This window comes from Hippocampus guttulatus, chromosome 15, assembly GCF_054856545.1.
Source record: "Hippocampus guttulatus isolate MCC_2025c chromosome 15, RoL_Hgut_1.0, whole genome shotgun sequence".
Lineage (NCBI taxonomy): Eukaryota > Metazoa > Chordata > Actinopteri > Syngnathiformes > Syngnathidae > Hippocampus > Hippocampus guttulatus.
Window position 1 is genome coordinate 3,160,536 of NC_141275.1, and position 19,959 is coordinate 3,180,494.

Here is a 19,959-nt window from a genome sequence, read left to right on the forward strand (position 1 = left end):
ACGCAGGATATTGGTGAAGGTAGTGTCAGGAGAGGGTTTCAGGAAGGTGGGAGGGACACTTGATCAGACGAATGTCTTCAACGCTGAGCCTCCTCCCAGCCCAAATTCAAACTGCAGCTTCATGATACATTGATACATCAGAATGTACTTTGTAATATTAAGGATTGATTCAATTGTGTCTTTCCGACTCACAGAAATAGGAGATTGCCTAGGTGGCTTCACACAGTTTAAGTGGCAGGCGATATTACATTTTGTATAATCAGATGCATTGGGATGTCAGCTCAACTGCTACAATTGCTTTCAACACAAAGGGAGTGCGGACAAGTGAGTCCCAGGCGTAACCACGCGCGCTGGTTACAGCTGGCTGTTTTCAGCCTTTGTTACACCTCTAGTACCAGGTTGGAAGGCAGCAAACTCTGTTCAACGCCGACCCCCGTCCAGAAAAAGCTGTGAAATTGCCTGAATGGCTCGTGTGCATGAACAATTGTTACTGTGGATAGCTTGACGACTACTTCATGACTTGGACGTGTAAATATGCGAATACCTGAAGCAGAAAAAATACCTTCATCAATTTTTTTAAACCCAGGTACTCCAATTACTCAAGTACTTGTTTCAGTCCTACATGAAACCAGTACATGGTGCAAACAAGGTTGGGGAATGGAAATAGACCGCCGCCCTTGGGAACTATGCCGATTCACACGCTATCATAATGTGGCCCGCAGGCCGTAATTTTCCCAGATGTGCAGTTAGTCTTTAAATTAATCCACAAGGTTTGTTGGTCATGTGAAACGGTGGTGCTCATTTGGGAACTACAGAAAAATTGTCATGTGCACCCTTGTATATAGCCACATTCGAAACTGAGCCTGTGATAAAATGAATGAATGTAAATCGCATTTCAATTTTTGCCCAGAAGAGTCACCTTTTGAATCGAGGCCAGATGCTTTCAGCACCTTAGTCAGACATCAATGTCTCATGTATTTTTCCCTTTAAATTAACTTGGCCCGTTTTGCGTTGTTGGATGGTGAGCCCAAAACTCAACACTCATTACAACCACAACAGATGCCTCAACCCCAACCAACCAATCCCTCATACTCACATACACAGCACCACCCCAAAGGCTGCTGGGCTCATGGTTATAAATCTGGTCGCAGCAGCGGTTACGACTGGTAACGTTAAAGAAATATTCCCAACAATCAACAGATAATGTCTCATCTTTTCTAACAGAAACAAACAGCCATTCAAATAATATTAACATGTACAGTCAGTTTGACACAGAGGCTGATACCTGGAGGTTTGTACGCAAGTGATTAACACCACAGGTTGACAGAAAATACATGCAGCACAAAATCTTATTTCTCCCAGAAGACCTCGAGAAAACCAATTATTTGCCACCAGGCTCAGATAACACTGAAATTAAATCCACAAGTCAGTGTGATGCATTACAAGCAGATGTTAAGCCTGCGATTAGCATAGATAAAACACTTAGAACAACGTAATCATCAGCCAAACATTCAAATTAATTTTCATACCATGCTCAGATCCTGTTTACAATGCTTTAATCTGTTTAATCACCGCCACTTCGAGTAAAATACTGTCTGAAATTGAATTACGTGATAAAATATGAGATACTGCCATCCATCCCGCAGCAGCGGGTGAGTGTGGGTGAAGTTGATGAGGTTATCCATCAAGGTGTGATGTTTCATGGCTTCTTAAGCGCTCATAAATGGCAAGGCCTTGCTCCACAGAGGTGTCCTGTCACAGCCAAAGTGCTACAAAGGGGGAGGGGGTTTCGGGTAGACGGTGAGATGGAGACGGGGGCGGGGGGATGGGGAGGGTGATCACTTGGCAGCAGCACAGACTGCGGTCAATATGACTGTGGGCCCCACATGCAGCGGTAGGCAGGAGGCTCTCATTATCAATCACAAAAAAAAACACAACAGAGCAAGGGGGTGGGTGTGGGTGTGTTAGCTTGTCTGGGTGTAATCAAGCAAATGGCACATGAAAATGCTCAAATGGGGAAGCCATGGTGAAGTGGTTGAGTTCACCGCCTGCCACCGTTGGGGTACGTGTTCAATCTGGCCATCGACCATCAGGAAAATGTGGCCTATGGACCTTGAGCAAAATACTGATACCTTTAACTGCGCCCTGGGTGGTCCCCCCTGCTCCAATGTGTGCCACTAACTGGGTGTCTTTTCCACTGCTTACTACTGTGATGGTTAAAAGCAGAGGTTAAATTTTGTGAATATGTACCTGTATGTTTTGTATCGATAACATACAGTATATATTATGACAAGAAAGATGATGATTCTTCTATATGCCATGTTGCAGGCAATGTGTGAACAAAGAGCTGCAAGCATGCAACCACAAGAGTTAGCGTTCAGGCTCTGGATGCTTTCAATGGCAGCAGTGTTCATGACAAAAATAATTCAGACAGTGAAGACTGTGTGTAAGGAATAAGAAAATGTAGTGTCATATGACTTTTTAGTATAATATATATATATATATATACTGTATATATATATATATATATATATATATATAAGATAAGCTAAGATAAAATATCCTTTATTTGTCCCACACTGGGGATATACACACCCACCAGTCAAAGTTGAAAGAAAAGACAAAAGCAGCACATCATTTGAGGGGTAATTTTTTGAACAATCTGAGCCAGAAAAAATAACGGACAACAATCAAGACATATAGAAATTTACGGTGTTACCTGTTGGCAGTAAAAAAGGGTAAAAGTATAAAAAAAGAGTCCAATAGCCTCCTCAATGGCCACGTATTGTCCCGTATTTTCTGCACTATAACATGCTTCGGATTATAAACCGCACCTTCAATGAATGGCCTATTTTAAAACTGTTGTCATATATAGGGTGCACCACATATTCAGGCGCATAGAATAAAAGCTACAATAGTAGCGGAGGCGGCATTATGCAGCCACTAGATGTAGCAACGCAAATGTGAATACAATACAGCTTTATTTATATAGTGCTTTCACAACCGCTGCAGCTGTAACAAAGAGCTTTACAGAACATTTAAAATACTATGTCCAAGAAATGAGAAAATTGATCCATACATAAGGTGCATCGGACTAGAAGGCTCACTGTCGGCTTTTGAGAAAACTGAATGTTTTTTTGGTGCGCCTTATAATGACATAGTGAGTTAAATTTACCCACACACAGAAAACGGTGGTACATTGTTTTCACTGTTTCGTGGGCAGTCAAGCAGAGGCCAATAGTCTACCTGACCAAGCTACCCTATAAAGTACGGAAGGATGCTCTGTATGTGTGGTCTGTTCTTTTACAATAGGCTTTTCATCTCTGACACTCATAATATATCTAGTTGGATGAACTCTAAATGGGGGAAGGTTGAAGAAATAATGCATGCATGACACTGTTAAGGAGGGCAATAAAAAACAACACGAACCCTCCAGCATGCCTCTGTTCATCCTCTACCAAACCAGGACCCCGAGGGCCCCTTCCAACAATACCATTATAGGGGTGGTCGAAGTTCCTATGTGTGGTCAGCTAATAAAGCAATTGTCTGGCCCTGAAAAGAGGATTACTTTAATTTAGAAAGAGCGGATGTCGTGTGCCCCATAGCATTGGGTTAAGAGGGTCACTGTAAATTGCAAAAGGTCCATTGTGAGGGAAATGACACCCTCCTTGCTTTCCCTTGTCCCCTTACCCGACACTGCCCTCAAATGAATTGTCACCCTTGTGGAAAGCGAGAACCACCATTTAACACAACTTCAATGTTGAGGCAATAATCTTGACCCAACAAATATACATCCATATACAAAGTGGTATTGTCAGGAACTTCACATAATTTCAGAAAATTTAGGAAGCCATAAGATTTGGCATGTTTGAATGGCGAGCACCGAATGTTTGCCAGCATTTTTGCAGATGGCAGTTTTCTGGTTGGTGTCTGAATTTGCTAAACCAAACCATGGAAAAAGGGTTCTGTTTCTTGGCAGTACCTACTGATAAGGCATGCCGATATAATATATCATGATATCGCACAGCACTAATGTGAGCAGGTGCAAAGATGATCCGGAATGTCTGGAAGGTCTGGTAACACACCCACATGGACACACAAGCAGGCTCACACCCAAACAGATCAACAAAGACAGCCACGCAGTTGACATTTCCCGCATGTGTTCAGTTTCACTGTAAGGTCACAGACTGACACTGTCCACTTTTGCTACCTCATCATGGAGTCCTATAGAGGTCAGGCGTCTGTTTGACTTAGCATCGATTGTATGTTGATGTCAGCAGGCCCCAACACCCCACCGCGATCAGCTGTCAAGACACTAAACTATGTGAGTCGATCTGATTGTTTGGGGGGCTTTTTTTTTTTGTTTGTTTGTGCAACGTCATACCTTTATAATGAAGAGTGAGGAGTTGGCTTTCGTGTGATAGATAGGAGTAAAAGTTTTCATTTTTAAGGTGGGTGACCGTCTTAGAGAGAAATTAATCAGTACCGTATTTTCCGGACTATAAATCACAGTTTTTTTTCATAGATTGGCCGGGGGTGCGATTTATACTCTAGAGCGATGTATATGTGAAATTATTAACACATTACTTGACCATTTCACATGTTATTTTCACATTAAACCGCAAGAAGGCACTCTAGGCCTGTGTTGATAAGTTGACTGTCTGCGCCATCTGACTGTCGTTGCTTGACAACCCTGGGGCGTGTGTGTTTTTGCGCCTGAAATGGGCGGCATTTTTCACAGCCCAGCTTTGTTCAGCGGGAATGTCGGTGCTGTTGGACAGCATGCGGCTGGATGGGTGGATGGCTTGTGGAGCCGACGATGAGAAGAAAGGAGCGTCAGCGCAGAGTGCCGATGCAATTGTGGAACTGGGAGTCGCGGCTTGGAATTGAAGCGGATTTACATGGGACAGGAGATGTGAACCAATCTCTTTTTCGTCAATGGACGCTACAGCTTCTTGTTGCTTTCAAACTTAGCTTGTAGCAGACGTGCACATTTTCAGCATGACGTCTTTGATCCACTGGTGAAAGGGCACTTTGATTGGATCCTCTTTTATCTAAAACTGCTTCAAATAACAACATGTATGCAGAAAAAGTGGTTAGGATTGGACAACTGTCTGTGTCTCATGTGTTGTGTTGTATTATTTTGTCATTTTATGTTAACTGTTCTTTTGATGGTGGCGCGGGCACCCACAGCGACTCTTCTCTCTCATGAGGAATGTAATTTCATCTGTACTGTATGTTGCACATGTAGCACATTTGACAATAAAGTTGACTTGACTTTACTTGAGTCGACTTGACAATGAGTCGAACATAAGCGACATAAAAGAGCGCTGCATCTTCTACCTCTGGATTGGCGCTGTTTGTCAAAAGTGACACTGAGAATGAAGATTTCATTGGATTTAGTGATTTGGAGTGACACCAATGGTTTGGTAAACTTGTTAGCATGTTTTTCGTGCTCGAGTTATCTGAATACCTCTTAATATATTACGTGAAAATACCAGGCACGTTCTCAATTCGTTGTTTATCTGTCATGCAACGTGAGCATATTGTAGGCTTATTCAGCCTGTTGTTCTCTATTTTTTTTATTTTAAATCGCCTTTCAAGAAGACATGTCTGTTATTATTTTTATCCAATACATTTCCCCCAAAAATGCCACTTATACACTAGTGTGACTGATATTTATATTTTTTCTTCTTTATTATGCATTTTATGGCTGGTGTGATTCATACTACGGAGCAATTTATCATCCAGAAAATACGGTAAGCATTTTGTACAGCTGCTTGGCGCCACTTACAATATTTTATTCTGTTGCTCTGGGAGAAACTTCATTCAGCATTTGGAAAAATCAGGACAAATGTCTGCTTTTAACTAATCAGTTAAGATATTCCATTTCTGTTTGCATATGTAGCCAAACGTATCCAAAAACATCTATACACTGTATATATTTATGACAGATTAAAAACCAGGGAATCGACAGCTCGGACAGTTATTTAGTGTGTACGGTAGTGCAGCTCAGAGAGATAATGAGGATCATTGGACATAACAGTTGGAGCAAGGGCACTTTATTGTTCTCTGCAGCCCCCGTAGCCCTTGTGCTTCACTGTCATGCGAGGGGGAGGAGGTTAAATCTCTTCCTCACACCACCTGTTGTAGAAGCCCCATCAGCCAAACCCCCCTCCATCACAAACCCCCAACCCCTGAGTTTCTCCCACCCTCCGCTATTGCACAATTGACCGTTTATAATGCATAGACACACACACACATCCATACACACACACACACACACACACACTGGTCATTAGTCGTGTCCACCTTTAGTATTGTCTGATTAATTCATGACTATTCCTTAGAGGGGGGCTTTGGCTGGTGGGTCCGGCTCAATCACTGGCCGACGGCCAGATCATGCAAAGAGGGTTAAGCCAGAGGACCGTGGCCTCACTTCAGCCATCTGATCTCCTCCTTTTAAACCACGATGGCCACCGGCCTTTACGACCGCATGAGGCTTGCAATCCTCTTAGTGAAGCATGAGAGCACATCATGCAGCCCGATACTTGAACACATACAGAGATAGGAGAACGCATCAAATAACTGAGGTTGCTACTGCTGAGAGAGGTGATGTGTTCATCCTTGAGCCACCCCTACCTGATTTCAATTATATAAAAAGGGCAAATTAGGAATGCACCAGAAATTCAGCCAAGCATTTTGCATTCAGTGCATCCGGAGGAGGTATGACAATTGCATCATTAGACACACCAGTCACAATATCAATATTAAAATCAATGCTTTTTGTGGGGAAAGCAGGCTCACAGCTGATGGCAAATATCAATCCGCTCTGTTGTTGCCCACCCAGCAACTCCTATATAAGCTAGTTTTAGATGGGTTTGAAATGGAAAAAATTAATTGCCCAACCCCCAATTACAGAATGAGACCAGGTGATGAGCCGCTTTGGCGAATTTCCCGAGGAGAGCCACTTATCCCCCCAATCTTTTTAGCACCTTGTACCGGTTTCACGAAAATATATTTTGATGACCGTCGTAGCCACTGCACAGCGAGACCGACGATGTCTGCAGCGCTGTGCCACAGTCACCGCCCCAGTTGTGTCACAGTCGTAGTTTGCCAGGGAGTTGGCTGACGTGATTCTATTTATTGTGTTCAGGCAAAAGAATTGTATTTTTGAACAAGACCCCCAAGTCAAACTCTCTGCCCCGCCCCCCAAAAAAATGCTTTGTGCGCAAATATGTGGTGACAGATTTGAACAGGAGCGCATTTTTCAATGTTCGGTACAACTGCTTTGTTTGCGGTCCGCATAACTGAACCCCTGTTTATAAAATACAGTAAGGGCTGCTACTCGCAGCTCCGAGTTTCCTGAAGCAACGTACTTAAAGTTGGCTATTACCGAGCATCATCCTGGCATCCCATTGCCTAAGAGGGACCTCTACCGTATGTGTCAATGTGTGTAGATAGATAAAAAGATAGATATGTGTCTATGCAGCATCCTCGTCATTCGCCCCTCGGGCCATGAGGCGTTCTGATAGTTTCAGGTAAATGTGAATCACCCAGAAAAAGTGTTCACCAGTCCGGCGATCGCTCACTATGCTGATGTTAGCCTTGGACATGTTCGAAGGATTGTTAAAAGCCGACAAAAGTTCTTGGATCCATTCTTTACAACAGTGTTTTTCAATGTTTTTTGAGCCAAGGCACATTGCTTTCATTGAAAAAAAACCCCGCGGCACACCACTATCTGAAAATGTGAAAAAAGCTTATTTTAACAATTGTTATATTGTTACTGTAAGCATTTTTTTAACATTGAAAATTATCGCAATATTATAACACATTGAATAGGAATCAACATCAATCCAATATTTGGTGCATTCGTTTTAATGGCAAGTAAAATATAGTCAATTAGAACTTTAACTTGCTCAGGGTCGGATTCGTTTCTGTGTGACAGCCGGTTCTTTTTCTCCCGGTCGTTTGCGATCTCCCGCAATATTGTACCAATGCCTTTTCCCATATTGAGTCTTTGTATAATTCCAACATCAGTCAAATGACTTTTCTGTTGAATCTGTCGGATGAGGTAGCCAGCTTCCATTTAGTACGTATTTTTCCATCAGAAAATTTGCTTACAGCTTAAGCTTTGCTGCCCGTTTTGCAGACCTTTCTCACTCAAAAAAGAAAATATCTCACCCAGTTTCACTACTTGTTCTTCTTTTTGCACATACTCCGACAGCCATTCCAACTTAAAAGAACCGCAGTTCATTCTTAATTTGGTTTGGGGAGTCGACGTATCACGTTCACTGCCCCGTCGTTTCGCCATGATAAAGGATTAGCATTAGCGTCACTTATCGCCGCCGCACTGTATTGTTATGGAGCAGAGAACATGCACAAGTACTCTCAATGCCATGATTGAGTGCATAGCATCATTTCATTGTATCGTGTGATTGGCTGGACACCTGTCACTCACTGAATTACACAGCAAATTGATACAGAAAAGTTACATATCTCATTCTTTTGCAGTCCGTTCACTGCGCTGGATAGGTTTTCTTGTGCGCTGAGAGTGTGCGACCAGTGCACAGTTGCGCAGCGTAGAGGGAACATCGGTGCCGTTGCATCTCCAGTAAACGTAAATCTAAATGAAAGATCCCTTTCATTGTATTTCCTCGCGTCGGAAATTTCGCTTGTCTCGAAGCATGAGGCAATTTCCTAGCTGCTGCTGCTCCCTACTGTTATGGACGAGTACTGCATGATTACTCTTCCAGGCGATCGACCGCACAGGCATACATATTGGATAATTTCCCAGGGCACACCTGGCAATATCTCGGCACAGGGTTTGAAAAAACACTGTTTTACAAAACGCCAGGCAAAAACTACTTCTGAGAGAGAACATGAACTAAAGAGGGCAAAAAACGCAGTTAAAAGTTAAAATGACCATAATTTTTATTCTTTACTCTATTTTTTTGCATTATGCACAAGTCTCATTTATTGTGCAATAATCTAATTGTTACATGTATTTGTTACATATTTTGATGCATTTTTATGCTTTAGAAAACATTTGTCTGAATTTTGGGAGGGCTTGGAACGAATTCGGGCATTTACATGGAAAGCGCGTCTCGATTTACAAAATTTTCCAGTTAAGAAATTCCTTCCAGAGCCAATTAATTTCGTAAGTAGAGGTACCACTGTATTACAAATACACATTGGAATGGACAACATAAACTCATGCTAACAACAATAAACAGAGCCTGCCGGGTACCTTTATGATCTCCCAAGGCGGATAAATGTACAGCTCAGGACTCTCGATTAGAGTATGAACATCAAAATCCAAATCATGGGCTCTGCGGTTGCAGACTACTGGAGGTTAAATAATGAGGACAGAGGGCACCTCTAGGAAAGCACAGCCAGCAAAGAGGAGCTAGCGGGGGTGAAAAAAAAGTGGGGGCTCAGAGAGAAAAGGTTAAGGGGTTTTTGTTTACTTCATCACTTTTGTCACAGATGCGACACAACCGACACTCAGATCATAATACCCTCCTAATACTGGAGGCCCCCTAATCCAGGCCTTCGGACACTTTTCTCCACCCCCAACCCTTTTTTTTTTTTTTGATACGAAACTTCATATGAAATTGGATATTACCATACGCTGCATAAACAGTGCGCAGTAGCATAATTTGTACTTTTTAGGTAATAGCTCTGTACCACCATGAGGTCGCATCTGACATTTTGGGAAGCTTTACCTCAATCCTTTCCACATTTTGAAATCCAGCACTTATGTGTTTTCCAAAAAAAAACCTCTGACAGGTGTGAGTCTGCATTTGTGGAGCAGACAGAATGAGACGGAGGCTCCAACTGCTGATAGTGCAACTCAGCTGCCTCGTTCACGCTGGTGTCTTCATGGGATTAATGCGGTGAGAAAGTTGACCCATAGTTCTAGAGGCATTCACACTCCGCCAGAGGAAAAGACAGGCGTTTCTTCCCATCGTCACCTGTCCACCCCAAATTCCGCAAGACAACTGCTATCTTAAAACGTTCTGGCTTGACCTTCACACGACCTTAAAAGAGGGGGAATGAGTTGCAAAAAAAATCTCACTCATTCATTCCCCACTCTTGTCATCAAAGAAAAAGTTCACGTTCCCCTCCCTTGTTGAAGTGAATATTCATGAGCCGTAAAGCTCAGCCATTGAGATGTATCAGGCAATAAAAATGTCAGGGTTATAAAGCACTCAAAGGAAAAAAAATTCCAGGAGCTTGGGCAAGTCCCTCTGAATGTCAAACACCCACCCTTGGCAATGTGGCTCTTAGCTCTATTGTGATAGACTTTTATGCACCTGACAAGAAGTGTTCCTAGCTTTAAAAAAAACAACCAAAAAACGAAGGTCCATTTGCGCATATTGTATCGTATTTTATTGTATGATCATTTTGAACCAAAAATTGACTTTGGCGTTTTGGCCTTTCATTTTGGAAACAGCATTACTGGAAAGGGAAAGTTTTGAAAAGAGAACAATAAAATATTGAATACTCCCATGTCTCTGCTGCATACCAGAAAACAAACCAAAACAAAATAAAAAATTTCTCTTCCTGTTTAAAAAAAAATACACAAACATAAATGGAATTAAATTCTATTGTGGAGATTGTTCAAGCTTGAGGCACAAACTTGCCATAAGCTCTGCACTGCGCCCTGGAGTCACGACAGCTGCCGAGTGTGCAGCCAGCTTAACGATGTAGACAAAGCACCTTACATGCACTGGAAATCCAGCCACTTCCACAGCATTAGCAATGTTTTTAGCATTGTCCGTGGTCACAGGAGCGAGGGCGTTTGCTGTTCAGATTTTTCCACGCCGCCGCGGTACCAGTATTTCTGACAAATGCTCAGCAGTGTTTCTCTCATACACTTTATTATTTATAGTTATAATAAATGTATATTCATGTTTCTTTCTGGCAGCCCGATGACCAACTGGCTGGTTTCTGGTTTCCTCCACATTCTTTGACCGAATTTTCTTTTTTCCCAAGATGGCACCCAAGTAGGCAGCTCTGAAAATGCCTTGCTTTTTTGTTGTTTTTGTCTTTTGCTTTGTCACATGGTGTTTGTTGTTTCATTGTGTGTCCCTGATGTGGACTGTTTTCATCATTTTTTGGCCACGAAATTTGTCAAAGGATAAGAATCTGTGCTTGGTGGTTGTGCCTCCTCGGCAGCACGCCTGCACCAACACAGATTTTGATTGGGAGGAATGTCGGCGCCATTTGACTGTCATTGCTTGTGTTTTTTGCGCCTGTAATAGGCAGCATTTTTTGCAGCCCCGTTTTGTTCAGTGGAGATGTTGGCGCTGTTGGACAGTCTGCGTTGGTACGGCTGGATGGATGGCTGCTGAAGTTGAGGATGAGGAGAGAGGCATCCGTGCCGATGCGTATTTGGAACGGATTTACATGGACAGGTGAAGTGAACCAATCTCTTTTTTTGTCAATGGATGCTACAGCTTCTGGTTGACTTTGAAACTTAGCTTGTAGCCAACGTGTGCACATTTTGAGCATGACGTCTCTGATCCACTCTTGAAAGGACACTTTGATTTTCTCCTCTTTCATCTCAAGCTGCTTTAAACAACAAAGCGTATGAGGGAAAAGTGGATAGGATTGCACGACTGTCCGTGTTTTATGTTATGTGTTGTGTTTAGTATTTTACTTTGTGTTAACTATTTTGTTAAGCGCTTTGTTACAGCTGCAGCTGTTGTGAAAGCGCTATATAAATCAGTATATATTGTATTGTATTGTACATTCCAAAAACATGCGTGGCAGGTTAATGGAACACTCTAAATTGTCCCTTCAAATAGTTGATGTCAGAGTTTGGTTCGCATTGCCGGCAGTAAGTCAGAATCGTTTCCAGTGAGGGTAGGACTCCGCCAAGGCTGCCCTTTGTCGCCGATTCTGTTCATAACCTTTCTGGACAGAATTTCTTGGCGCAGCCTAAGCGTTGAGGGGGTCCGTTTTGGTGGCCTCAGTATTGCATCTCTGCTTTTTGCAGATGATGTGGTACTGTTGGCTCCTTCAAGCAGGGCTCTCCAACTCTCACTGGAGCGTTTCGCAGCAGAGTGTGAAGAGGTTGGGATGAAAATGGTGGTCACGAGCTATGGGTCGTGACCGAAAGAGCGAGATCCCAGATACAAGCGGCCAAAATGAGTTTTCTCCGCAGGGTGTCCGGGCTCTCCCTTAGAGATAAGGTGAGAAGCTCGGTCATCTGGGAGGGGCTCAGAGTCGAGCTGTTTCTCTTCCACATCGAGAGGAGCCAGATGAGGTGGCTTGGGCATCTGATTAAGATGCCTCGTGAACACCTCCCTGGTGACGTGTTCCGGGCAAGTCCCACCTGGAGGAGACCCCGGGGACGACCTAGGACACGCTGGAGAGACTATGTCATCCAGCTGGCCTGGGAACGCCTCGGGATCCCCAGAGGAGAGCTGAAGAAGTGGCTCGGGAGAGGCAAGTCTGGGCTTCCCTGCTAAAACTGCTGCCCCCGCGACCCGAAGTGGTAGAAGATGGATGGATGGATGGATGGAAAAAGTTGAATGAGAGTTGGTAGCCCAGCCATGTCACCACAGTTTTGCATCCTCATCAACACTCTTGCACTCTATTCACTGGAGAAATTAGACACATGATCATACACAATTGCTCCAGAGTGCACTCACACCCCACTCAAGACTAGTTCCAGAGCACAAGCAGAGTGTTGAGGCAAGTCCAAAACGTATCCAGTCAGAAAATCTCGACATTGCACCTCAGCTCTGTTTCTGCCAGAAAAGTGACATTCCACATCGCGAGAGCAGCTGGGGATTTGGACAACCAAGCGCCTGACCTTTAGCCACTGCCCAGCTCACACTGCAACCAAAGGTGGTGAGCCCATAGGAAGAGAGACCCATTTTACATCATGAGGCTGTACCCTGCCAGCCTCCACGGGTGCAGTCCTGGTCCAGGCACTCAACCATCAAGCCCCACCTGAAGGCCTGGCATCAGAGGGAGGCCTCTGCAACCTGTGTCCAGGCAAGGGAAAACAAGATCCATTAAATGTACTCATAATAGGGTGCTTCTGAGCCGTGCTTTGTCTCGCCACCTCGAACTTGTTCGTCATGGGAGAAGCTGCCAGTGGCTTAAAGCCCAAGACAACCCAAACATATTGCCCGCTTCCCCCTGGCCTGCTCACTTTGCAGCAAGTCTGACATGCCAGAGCCCACCGCAAAACAAAAATCGTGCAATCCTGGCTTCCTCTCACTCGGTATGGAAATACTGGGCTTACCTGTTCCTCGAATCATTTTTATTCTTTATAAATAAGTTTCGAGGAGCTGAAACAAGTCAAAACTGCTAGTTTTACCACTTAAGGATGAGTGGTAAGAGTCCATCTGATCGACCGATACCCCTTTGCGAGCTATTGGTCACAAAATGGCCACCCCTGGCATACACACAACTATTTCAGTGCAAACAATAAAACTCAATTTGCCTCAAGCGTCCCCTTTAAAAGCTGTTGGCATCATAATTGCATTTGTCTTTAACAACAATGGCAAAAATCGATAAGCATATCGATGACTCTCAGTAGTAAATGTTGCAAGTGAAGTAATCACTTTCTTTTGCTCTTATTGAGTTAAAAAAAGATTATTACACTAATAATCTTTTCCAATTGTTTTTCCAAAATCTTTAGTGCACAAATAAAAATAAAGCTCAGTTACATAATTATATAACGTGCACAATGATGGCTTATCGAATTTGAGTGTATACATTTCTACTGGTTCCAAAATCTGCATTGCAAAATAGAATTTTAAAAAATCTAAATCATGGAATGAATTAAATGATTTTCATCACTTTTTGGTATGACAAAAAAAAGAAGAATTATCTGGTATTAAAGCGCAATCTGAATTGTTTTTTTTTGGGGGGGGGGGTTCATACTGCGGACCACCTGATTCTCTGCCAGGCGGCAGATGGCCTGTGAGAGGTTAAGCCTCCTGAACCAAGTACCATTCCCAGTGTGTTGGCTCAAAACCTGATACCAAATATACACACCAATACACAATGCACCTCCTCCTCAGTTTCCATCACTATTTCCAAGTAATGGGCCGGGGAATGAGGTGACAGCATGCCACAAAGTGCCATCCCCTTTGCCTTCACCAGTGCCACACTAAACCTCTTGGCAGCTGCAAGATGGCTCACATGTTTTTTGGCCTCACTGATGCTGATTCTGGCAATGGTTTGTCTTTTGGCACTTATCACTGTTTTGTATAACCTCTCATTGTAGATGAAAAAAACAATAATGTTGTTTGTGGAATGTGTGGATATTTTTTCTGTACTGAAATGATTTAAAAATGCAATCAAAGTTTGAAAAGGATCTAACAGTCTCGTTCCAATGGCGTTAGTTAGAGAAAGCCAAATAAATATTGCCCCTGTCTGTTTATCATTTTCGGCCACAAGTTGGCCTACTGGCATAAACAAAATATCAAAAGTAGCTTTTGGGTGGCAAATCTGACATTTAAAACATTAAAGAACATCTGTTCCTAGGAAGCTGCCAATGAGCAGTGACCTCACACTCCTTCTTTCTGTATAAACATTTTGCAGTTATCCAGCAGCAAAATGTTTGTTTTTATTTTTTTGGGGGGAGGGGGTGGGGGGGGTTGTGTTGCTGCAGACGTTGTCGTGGTAAAGAAGGAGCTGAGCAAAAGGGCAAAGCTCTCAATTTACCGGTCGATCTACGTCCTAACCCTCATCTATGGTCATAAGCTATGGGTCGTGACCGAAAGAACGAGATCCCGGATACAAGCGGCCGAAATGAGTTTTCTCCGCAGGGTGTCCGGGCTCTCCCTTAGAGATAAGGTGAGAAGCTCAGTCATCCGGGAGGGGCTCAGAGTAGAGCCGCTTCTCCTCCACATCGAGAGGATCCAGATGAGGTGGCTCAGGCATCTAATTAGGATGCCTCCTGGACGCCTCCCTGGTGAGGTGTTCGGGGCATGTCCCACTGGCAGGAGACCCCGAGGACGACCCAGGACACGCTGGAGAGACTATGTCACCCAGCTGGCATGGGAACGCCTCGGGATCCGCCAGGAAGAGCTCGAAGAAGTGGCTGGGGAGAGGGAAGTCTGGGCTTCCCTCCTAAAGCCGCTACCCCCGCGACCCGACCCCGGATAAGCGGTGGAAAATGGATGGATGGATGGATGGATGGGTTTGTGTTGCCCCCGCCCCTAAGACAAAACTGTCTACCGTGTACTGTACATCAGAAAGTCGTGTCACAGAGTCCTGGACACGACATGACAGAGGTCGCACTCTTGAGTAGGATAAGATATACAGACATACAGGCAAAATTATAAGCCCGCGGAAGAGTATGTGGGCTACATTCGGGTCTTCAGGGTGCAAGCTGTCAGGAGATGTGATACCAAGGTCAGGGGTGGCGTCTTGAGTTAACAGAGTGATTGTGATGAGAAGAGACCAGAGTGAAAACTGGCTTTAGACTCGCTTGCTTTTACAGGCTGGGCTAACCTTGTTACTTGTGAAATCTGACTGCAGAGTCTTCTGTTTCCAATCGATGTTAGTTAAATCAGCATTAAGGAAAAAAATAACTGATTTGTCGGGTGGGTGCATAAACAGATATTTGCACCAGAGCACTCACTCCTAGAAGTAAAAAAAGACTTGGGATGCATGATATTTCTTGGCCCGATATTGAAAAAAAAAAAGTCACTTTTATCGGTCTGACAGTGTAGAATTTGGCTGATATTTAGACCGATATTAAAAGCCGCATTAAAATACATTCAGGTGAACCCAGACAAAGTCTCCTCAACAAACAATATTCATTATAAATATTGAAACTTGAGGGAAACATTGTTACGAGCACACGGTCCCATTTACTTGAATAAGAGTCGCAATCGAGGCTAAAAACTAGTCGTCAGGATAAGTCGTTCAGAAATGGGATGAATGGAGAGCAAATGCTGTGACACTGCAACATATCCGACTGGACTTGGAAAACGGACGGCTACGGTTCATCAAAGCGCAACTATGGTAAGTGAAATTTAAAAATATTTTGGTCCGTGCAAATGTCTTCACATAGGTCTGTCATGATATCAATTTATCAATCAATGAGAAAAAAATGGACACAATGTTTTGTTTTTTGGGGGGCAGGGAGCATGATAAATGGTAATTTGTATGCGTGTTTGTTTTCATAATTACCGCATTTTCCGCACTATGAAGCACACCTAAAAGCATTCAATTTTCACAAAAGCCAACAGTGCACCTTAGAATCCAATGCACCTTATATATATGGATCAATATTCCAGGGATGGCAATCGCTAGTGAGGAAAAAAGCGGAAAGGAGCGTGGCCAGGATGGGGCGACCAATCACAACAAGTAAGACATCATACACGTCCAATCGCAGGGCTGTTTACAATCGGAAGATGGAAAGACTGATCGGGAGAGCTCGTGAAAACTCGACGATAAGGTACCTGACCCCCCCTAAAATTTTCTCAACGGATTTAGACGATTCACAAAAATGATCAATTTAAGAAATAAAACGGCGGATTTCCGCGTATCCGTGGAAAATTGCCATCCCTGATATTCTGATTTCTTGGACGTAGTATTTTAAATGTTCTATAAAGCGCTTTGTTACATCTGCAGTGGTTGTGAAAGCGCTATATAAATAAAGCTGTATTGTATTGTATTCCCTTTAGCATAGCTCCATCTAATGGATGCATAACGCAACCCTAGCCACGAGTGTAGCTTCGATCTATGCGCCATTATAATGCGATGTGCCCTATATATGAAACAAGTTTTAAAATAGGCCATTCGTTGAAGGTTCGCCTTGTACTACGAAGCGCCTTATAGTGCGGAAAATACGGTACTTCAACATTTAACCATGATGCTTCCCTCTCCTGTCTGTAAACTAACTTGTCAACTCCTGTGGGAGTAGGCACTCACAATCGCGCCCAAACACACACGCAAGCACGCACACAAACACATTGGTTATCAGTATAGATATATCGGCCATACTAGGCAAGAATTTATTGTAAAATATTGTGCATCAGTGAAAAAAAAAAAACTTACTTGCTACTTCCAGAGATGCATTGCGACTGACTGCCTCACCCAGGTAGTTGCGTGCCACGCACACATAGACCCCTTCATCGGGTTTGCTTCGCCGACCATGAACAATTCGTAGGAAGAAGAGGGAACCACTGGGCAGGAGCATCCTGTGAGAGCGAGGGTCTTCGCGGTCTGTCTCGACTCGCTCGCCATCTTTGTACCACTCCACCATGGGAGTTGGACGCCCCTCCGCTTTACAGTTGAGGGTGGCTGGCTCCCCCTTGGACACAATCAAATCAGATGGATGCTCAACAATTCGCGGAGCAGCATCCTCTAACCTGGGTCGAGATCCTGGAACAAGGAAAGACCATGGAAGGAAAACGTATTAGCCAAACAGCAGTTTGTGATGTCATGTATTCTAGAGATAAGAACGAGTTTTATTCCATGAAACTCCCAGTTGAAAAATCTATTAAAAGTAGAGGCATAATTGGGACTTATTTTGTTTTTTGAATTATTTTTAAAAATAAATGTGTTCATTATTTATGGGTATACGGACTGACACTACTGAAAAGCTGATGGGAAAGTAGGTTGGACTCGGTCCAATCCAGATATTTGTACTTATTGATGTTATTTGTATGACTGATTATAATCCTTCCATCTGGTTTCAATTGAAAATGTAATTCACACTCCTGTATTATTGGTGTTGCACACCATGCAGAGAACCGAACGACACATATGCAGACATGAAAGAAGAAATGACAGAGTGAATGGGCGTACCAAACAGTGCTGCACCTTTTAAACAAGGAGGGTTGTGGGTGGGGGATCGTGTCTTGCTCAGGAAGGGAACATTGACGATATCTGGGGAGCAGATCGGTGTCTCTCTAGCACTTTTTTTTTCTGATTCCTAAGTCCTTGCTATCATCCGCCGCCGCTTTACGGGTACGCTTCTGAAAACGGTGTCATCTCAAAGATCAATGTGTTATGTCAGTCAGGCACTGAATATTGTAAACTTCCATCCAATAATTTAATCAATTGTGACTTAAACTAGAATACAAATCGTTTCCTGACCTGCAGCGACACTTTATTAGTGTCCAGTTTCAGCTTCACTCAATTTAAAGTTCCATCCATCCATTTTCTGATCCGCTTATCTTCACAAGGGTCGCGGGTGTGCAATAGCCTAAACCAGCTGTCTCTGGGCAGTTGGCGGGGACACCCAAAACTGGTTACCAGCCACTCGCAGGGCACATGTAGACAAACTACCATCCGCGCTCACACTCACACCCGGGGACAATTTGGAGTGTTCAATCAGCCTGCTATGCGTGTTTTTGGAATGTGGTAGGAAACCGGAGTACCCGGAGAAAACCCACACATGAAAGCCAGAGCTGGAATCGAACTCTGCACCTCTGCACAGAGAGGCCCACGCGCTAACCAGTCGACCACCGGGCCGCTTCAAAATTCCAAAAAAGGCCATTTCATCTACAGTGGGAATAAGCAATCTTTTATCCCTTCCGGCTTAACCCTATCCAGGGGTCGTCACTGCAAATCATACTCTTCAATTACTAGATATCTGGAATTAAATGTAAGGAGGACTAAGCATGCAACAAAAAGTTCAGTTTGCCCCATTTTAAATTTAGCATGTACTCACACAATGTACAAAAAATGTGTGTCAGTTCTGCTGTAAATAAAAAACTGGCACTTTTTTGTTTGGAGTCTTTTCTCCCTTGAGGTCTCCAAGCATAATAGCTTTTAGTTATCATGGCTGGCTGGTCTGGGCTGGGGGTTGGGCGGGGGTGGGGAGGGGGACGTCAGCAGGACGGAGCCATTGAGAGCTGACTCATAAATTTTGCAGTTAGAACAAGCCATGTGGAAATGTAAAGGAGAGGCTTTTAAAGTGGAAAAAGACCACCGTGAGGATATGAGCTAAATGTCATCAAAAGAAAGTTAGGATAGAGACGGTGGAAAGTCTACTTTTTAAGATGACGTCTCCTATCCCAAGACATTTGACCTCGATGAAAAGATCTCACTTGGCAGCATACCTCCCATTAATCTGAGATACTGTAAAACTAAGCGAACTAACATAAGTTATCAACACTATATAGTATTTCAAAGTCCATTGAGGCTCGTCACTCAAAATACTCTGATCTCAAATAACCTTTCCACGTTGAAGTTAATGGTCAAAATGCCCTTAATCTGTTCCTGCTCATCACCCCCACCCCCCAACCCCCCAAAAAAGACTTTTTGAATAAGAAAAAAAACATGACTCTCTGATATTATAAAAACACAAAATAATAACATTACAAAACAGAATGGGAAAAATTAAACAGTTTTTGCATCATGATTTTATGCTGCATTTCATTTCAACGTGTTGTGCCTACCATGGCCACTGGGAAGAATTACAGTATAATTCGGTCATGTGGATGCAAACAAAGAAGAAAAATCTTCTTCTACTACTACAACTACTTCTACTACGGGTGTGACAAAAAACAATTTGAATCGGAAAAGCGGTTTTGATTTAAAAAGATGCGAGTGCATTCAAACCTTAACATCCATCTACCCATGAACCGAGCCGCTTTTCCTCACGAGGGTCGCGGGCATGCTGGAGCCTATCCCAGCCGTATTCGGGCAGTAGGCGGGGGACACCCTGAACTGGTTGCCATCCAGCCACAGGCCACGTGTAGAACAACAACCATTCGCGCTCACAATCACACTTAGGCTGCTTCAGACAACAAAGTGTATGCAGAAAATTGGTGAAGATTGCACGACTGTCTGTGTCCTATGTGTTGTGTTGTGTTATTTTTGTTATTTTGACTTCAAAATGGCGCCGCGAGAGTGGCTGCCTGTCCAGCAGCTCCTATATTTTGTTGTTCTACTTCTTCCTTTCATAACTTTGCTGCTGTGAATTGGGAATTTCTCCATTGTGAGACTAATAAAGGTTTTCTT

General features: G+C 43.4%; 1 protein-coding gene across 3 annotated transcripts in view; it reads right to left on the reverse strand.

The window, feature by feature from the left end:
* robo3 (roundabout, axon guidance receptor, homolog 3 (Drosophila)) overlaps positions 1-19,959 on the reverse strand; it is a 108,050-nt gene that overhangs the window by 76,767 nt on the left and 11,324 nt on the right. For all 3 annotated transcript variants that reach the window (XM_086130830.1, XM_086130829.1, XM_086130828.1), the window contains exon 2: positions 17,044-17,370. In XM_086130830.1, coding sequence (XP_085986956.1) covers positions 17,044-17,370 — 327 coding nt within the window. The remainder of the gene's footprint in view (positions 1-17,043; positions 17,371-19,959) is intronic.